The sequence below is a fragment of the Dipteris shenzhenensis genome, chromosome 16, assembly GCF_047967505.1.
Source record: "Dipteris shenzhenensis isolate YYH24624 ecotype China chromosome 16, Dip_SZ_1.0, whole genome shotgun sequence".
Taxonomy (NCBI): domain Eukaryota; kingdom Viridiplantae; phylum Streptophyta; class Polypodiopsida; order Gleicheniales; family Dipteridaceae; genus Dipteris; species Dipteris shenzhenensis.
Window position 1 is genome coordinate 30,230,964 of NC_141611.1, and position 6,333 is coordinate 30,237,296.

General features: G+C 42.5%; 1 protein-coding gene across 1 annotated transcript; it reads right to left on the reverse strand.

Moving 5' to 3' along the window:
* Positions 1–3,237: 3,237 nt before the first annotated feature.
* Positions 3,238–5,575, reverse strand: EMB2757 (Transducin/WD40 repeat-like superfamily protein). The gene is made up of 2 exons (XM_087387783.1): positions 4,105–5,575; positions 3,238–3,960 (listed from the first exon to the last, which is right to left on the reverse strand). Exons 1-2 carry the CDS (start codon positions 4,814–4,816, stop codon positions 3,578–3,580), a joined length of 1,095 nt encoding a protein of 364 aa, XP_087243909.1. The 5' UTR covers positions 4,817–5,575; the 3' UTR covers positions 3,238–3,577.
* Between the last annotated feature and the right edge of the window lie 758 nt (positions 5,576–6,333).

The following is a 6,333-nucleotide window of genomic DNA, read 5'->3' on the forward strand; positions in this document are numbered from 1 at the left end:
ATCCCACATAATGGGACCTATATCATCCACACTAGTAAGAAGCTCATGGTTAACATCACCAATATCCCAAGCCAAGCTTGTGTAATAGCTTTAACAAGAAGCTATCTTTATGACATGTGTCACCCTCTATTCTTATCTAGCCCAGTAGGACCATAACCAAATTTTGGTATAAAAGGATCATTCAAGTACATTATCCATCAAAAGGTTTTGAAGAAGAAGAAAGGATATCATGTGTACAACATTTCTAGCTCTATCTTGGGATGATAGCAATATTAACACCATGCATTTTCATAAAGCTAGCTAAGATGCTCATGCTAACAAGTGCATAATGTTTCATTGTAGCAACGAAAATAACATGATGAACACTTAAAGCCCTTGCATTCCACGTCAGCAATTCACCCAAAAAGTAGTCCAAAATCTCTTCATTCAAGCTACAACTGCTTGTGAAATCTAAATTATTTCATTTTAGTCTCTCCCAAACGAGCATCTACTAGACTAGTTGGCACAAGAGACCTACTCCTAGACCACATTACGGAAGTCTTCATTTCTGAGATGCACACTATCGAATTTAAAAGGGATGTCATAGGACCAACTTTTGAATAGCTAAACCAGTTGGCATAACAGACCTACTCCTAGACAGCATTACGGAAGTCTTCATTTCTGAGATGCACACTATCGAATTTAAAAGGGATGTCATAGGATCAACTCTCGTTGGCATAGCAAAACTCCAAAGTATTGCAACATCGTCTCAACCACCCATCCACCTTTGTCGACATAGAATCAATCAATTTTAGCTACTCTATTGCCTGTTGACATGCGACCTGTCTCCATTTTTCAATGTCAGTATCCAAGTATCATCTCCTACATTCTACTTTTAACCTTTCGCATAGCAAGTCTCTCTCTCTAGTATAATTCAGTATATATAAAGAGGTGACCCTGCAGTTCCACTCCATAACTATAAGCTCCATTGTAATTACAGCCCCCGAATCTACCTTACATAACAGTTGCCTATTTAGCCTGCTTTTGAGCAACACTGCAGTATCACTCCAGCCTGTTCTCGGGCAATTAACAAACACTTCAGGATTAATCAGATAAAATCTCTTTGCTTCTCCTTTCTCCTGACCATTTTCCACTCATCCTCCTCACAATGACTTTGGGGATGCATCACAATCCACTTACCAGCTTCTACATTCCCTTGTGCAAACCACCTTGCTTGCAAATATGGCACGTATCAAGAACACAAACTGCACACCCTGTGTGTGTATGGAACCATCAGGTAGCCTAACATTTAAAAAATCCAGCTTCTTCCATGCTCAACTTGTACTCTATTGCATTGTACCCATACAGCTAGTCAGGTACCCCTGGAAATGTGACCCTGCAAGGGTTGAACTGACAATGCAAGCTCGGATTCAGCCTCACGCATGACCTAATCCGTCTTTGTAAGAGTTGTCTTTACTTGGACCTTTGAAGAAGGTATACTTTGCAAAACTAATGATCCTTGGTTGTTTCATAATGCTCCATTCTTATAAACATATTCAGATGCGAAGCATACTCCATTCTTATAAACATACTCAGATGCAAAGCACCTGCAGATACTTCTAACCAATACTTCATTTTTTAACTAGTGATACTTCACTTTTCTTAATGCTACCATTCGTATAATCAAGCTCTAATACAAAGCATCTGAAATACTTCACTAACAATAGGAGGAGCAACAGAAGTAGTTCGAAGCACGCAAAACTTCAAAACCTCTCAAGACTTGACCAACAACAAAGAGTCCATCCATAGTACCCGGGGCCCTATGGCCTGTGGGTCCACAAAACACTTTGATGCTTGAAGAATACACCTTTGAAATTGTCATGGTTACCGATGGAGAAAGGGGGTGGACCTTGAAGAAGTTGTAGGAGATGCACTCGATTTGATGCTAAAGAAGGCGACAAATATGGGCCTCTACTGTTATTTTGTTGATTTATAGTGAGGAGGTCTTCTTGAGACTTAAACTGTGGTAAAGAACGGAAATAGTGCTTTTGGAGCATAGGACGGCTAAAGCCAAAATATATGAGCATGTACATCACAAGTCACATTGAAAGGATGGGTTCTCCCAGCAACAGGAGATCTCCACTCTCCCACCTTGTTTGCCCTCGCATAAGAACCTAGATCTTTGGGCCCATGGTAGGGCAAACAATCATATATGTCTACTTTACAGATGATGTGGTTCTTTTTTCGATATCTTGAGAAGACAAGTAGAATTTTATGCATGCCATGGAAATTTTGTTTTCAACATGTAAGTCTCAAAATGAACGTCAAAAGGCACAGGTGTGTGAGGAGCCGGTTGGTGCCAATGCCACGATTTTGAGAACTCATACTGTTAGTGGTTGAAGAAGTACATGTTTGATTCGTTTGTTACAATAGGTCTACTACATAGGCTTGAGGTGTACAGCTGGAATAAATTCAAGAATGAGCTTTTCAATAGTTTCTTAAGAGTAAGAGAACCCACACCCTATTCATTCTCCTCCTAAAGACTAGGAACATCCTAGGGATGGACAATGTAGTCGTAAGTACAAGACATGCCTATGGCCCACCAAGTTTCGGAGGCCAGCTCTAGTATTTAAGAACAAAGTATTGTGATCAGGGGTCATGGGAGTCACCAAACAATGGTGCCGGAGGGCAGAGGTTTTGGGCCACCCCCTTCAGATGAAGCTGTTGTGGAAGCATGCTTGAGTGTCAGTTTGCTGAAGTCGTGGGAGAAAACATACACCAGATAAACTATACGCAGCACATAAATACTTCATTTAAGGCCAATTTTTTGGCCATAGGAAGCTCAACCTAGACATATCGACTTGCACTGGTATCCAGAGGTGGGAGCCATCTGAACAGGATCTATCATCGGTCATCCTCTATCTGCATCATTGCCTTGTCATAGGCATCAATATTTACACCTAGTGGCTCTAAAATGTCTCCTGAATCAACAAAAAAGTGCAACTGTTCATGCACATTTTAAAAGAAAGTCAAAACAATCACATTTGAAAGAGAAATTCCCAAGATATTGATGGATGACACAGGAGCTTGTTTCACATTTTGTACGCTCATTAACAAATTCTTGTTTTCATTCATCATTAGCAAGAGCTCTTAGACTGTGAAAATTTCCCCTATTATGCCTAAGGCTCTTGTGTTATCAGGACATTGAGCCATAGGAAATTTAACTACACTAGGCCACCAGAACTTCAACTGCATCCATTCAAGAAGGTGATATATGCACACTCTTAAAGGGCAAAAGGGAGGCTGTGTGCTAACTGGTCAACTCTTCAGCATTTTACAAGCACGGCTGACAGACTTGTTTAAGCAGCAATGAGATGAGACCGCAAAGCCAGTCATTAGAAGGAAGCAAGGGACTTGGACTCGTCACACAAAAGCAAACTGCTTTGACTGCATGTGCACGATATTTTAAAACTGCCAAGAACCCTAAAAAGGTCTGTATACAAACCCTCATCAATATTTTGTATTGGGTAGAAAATAAAGCTCTGCACTTACACGCTGTCATTCTTCAGGACTTTACAAACATGTCTGACATGCTTGCTTATGCAGCCATGAGATCTTGCTGTGGTGGATAAAGGGACCATAAAGCAATAGTCCCATCCTTAGAAGCTGAAGCAAGTAATTTGGAATCATCAGAAAAGCCAACTGCATTGACTAAATCTGCGTGATACTTCAAAACCGCCAAGGCCATGCTGCTTCGGTAATCATATATGCGCACTCTTCGATCCCAACCAGCAGTTGCAACAATTTTGTCATCCTTCCGAATAGAAATATCTGCAGTGCCTGGACGTGAATTGACAATTTCTTTCTTGCACAGGCATGTGTTCCGCTGTAAATCAAGAGTGTAAAATATGGTTTTGTCGTCAGCTGCTCCAGAGACTCCACCATGACAGTGGCCATCCAGAGCTACGCTCAACAGTGGCTCTGTATGGAAACGAGTTCTCATGAGAGGCATTTTTGGATTACGCAGATCCCAAATGGCCATGCTTCCATCCTCATAACCAGCAACAATACTTAAAAAGCCTTCTGCATTAGGCTGAGAAAAGGCCTGAAGAGCCATACACATACCTGAAGACTTCATTTGGCTTTGCACTCCTTCAAAGCTTCCAGACTGCTCGTGACTGGGTAGACCGAACTGAATGATTTGTTTGCCACCCTCTACATCCCATACCTCAACCATAGAGGGATCCTTGCCAGCCAAAGCGACAAGATTTCTTCCCCTATCAGTAGACCCTGCACTTCCAGAAGTGGAGGCATCTCCTTGTGAGGGGAAGGTATTTCTTATATTTGGATACGAATCTTTGGAAGGATCACCGCTTTCATTTTCACCAGAAGCAGAAAGGTCCGTCGTTGTCTCAACGTCATCGTATGTTACGCCCTCGTCCTGAACATCCAATCCATCCGATCCACTCTGTCCTGCAGATCTACATAATGAAAGCTTGCAAAAATGGTAAGCCTCAGTCTGGATAGTCAGCAGCGGTTGCCGTGAGAGAGATCCCTCAACAAGCTCCCAACATTTGACGGTCCCATCCCGACCCTGGCTCAAGATTTTGTTCCCCAACATTTGACCAGCGCCAATGCCAATGACTCCAGCGGCTGGGTTATGAACCCTTGCAGAACAGAGGGGCCTACGTTTCGCCACATCCCAAACCTTAAGCTCGCCATCCAAATCCCCTGTGAGAAGCAGAGAAGATCCATGGAACGCCAAAGCCGTGACAGATGTCCTGTGCGCACGCAAAACCCCAAGAGGGTCTGGAGGGGGTCCCTTGCTACCACCCATCCAAAAGGTTCAGCCAGCGATTTTGCCAGGATGGAGGACCCAAAAGCTAAGGAATGCTAACGAGAATGCTAACAACTTCCACCACGTCAACTCACATCACCAGGAGCTCAACACAATTTCTCGTCGATTCCCCAGCATGAATCGAGATAAACCGATGTTTCGAACAGATTGCCTGACTCGATTTCTACCATTAACTCAAACACACGTCGCAATTTCTTGCAACTAAGCATCAACAAAGACAAGCCAATGCTTCGAATAGATTGCCTGACTCGCGCAACTGAGCATCAACCCAAACAAGTGTCGCAATTTCTCATAATTAAGCATGAATCGAAAGGTTCGAACAGATTCCTGACCCAATTTCTCGCAACTAGCCATCCGATGAGCATCAACGCACACACGTCGCTGAATTTAGCATCAATTTAGAAACCCAATGCTTTGGAGCCTTGGCTGTATCACTGTATCAGTATCAATTTTCCTACCACTCGACAACAGAGTGCCATCTTCCCATCTCCCGAGGCGTTCCCCTCAAAGGCAGAGAAGACCTTGTCTTTAACAATCGTTTTGTAGGTAACATCGGGTGCTTACTCCCATTTTGAAAATTTCTCTAAGTACTAAATTCTTGAATTTTATTACTTGAAATTAAAGGCAATCTATGATCCAAAATTTGAGACCCAGCGGAGCAGGTCTTTAGCCCGTCATAGACGGGTCATGAGCTCCATGGTGAATCTTGGGCATGTGGCAGAAGGTTGTGGGTTCAACGCCCACCACCTCAAAGTGCATTTAATGTCTTGAAGAAGAACCCCAAAGCCGAGGTCTTTCCGATGTTTGATTTTAGGGGCCAAACATGTGGCTGGCTGGCACAAGCTAGCGTTGTGTAATTCTCAACACACATTAATCGCGCGCACACACCTATGACTCTTTTTGGCCTGCTCGGGGAGAAAGATGACAAATTTCTATTTTTAGGTTTAGCCGCGTGTCAATATCGTATTCGTTTTGGGCATCCTGGAATGTTATTCGTCCACGTGGTCAACAATACGATCTTCCATTAGATATGAACTTCCACCAGAAGCAACCAAAACCTGCTACATCGCTATACAAAACATACGAAATAATGGAAAGTAAAGAATACCATGAATTATTTCAAAAGTTGAACTGCAAACGACGTTTAATTTTCGAAGACATTGCACTAAAGAAGAGGACCAAACTAGCACAACAAATCAAATTATTTCTTTCAGGAAATGCTGGAACAAGCAAGACATACGTCTTACTACTGCTAGTACAAATGCTGCTTCGACACTACACACACAGGGAGACACAAAACATAGACAACCCAAGGGCATTACTCCTAGCATACACAGGAAAAGCTGCACACAACATTGGTGGATCAACAATACACTCTGCACTTTCATCTGCCACTATTAACATCAAACTACACAAGTTTATCGTGCCAGAAAAACTTCATCAATTATCAACACTGTACGCGGAATTGGAACTTTTAGTAATCGATGAGATATCAT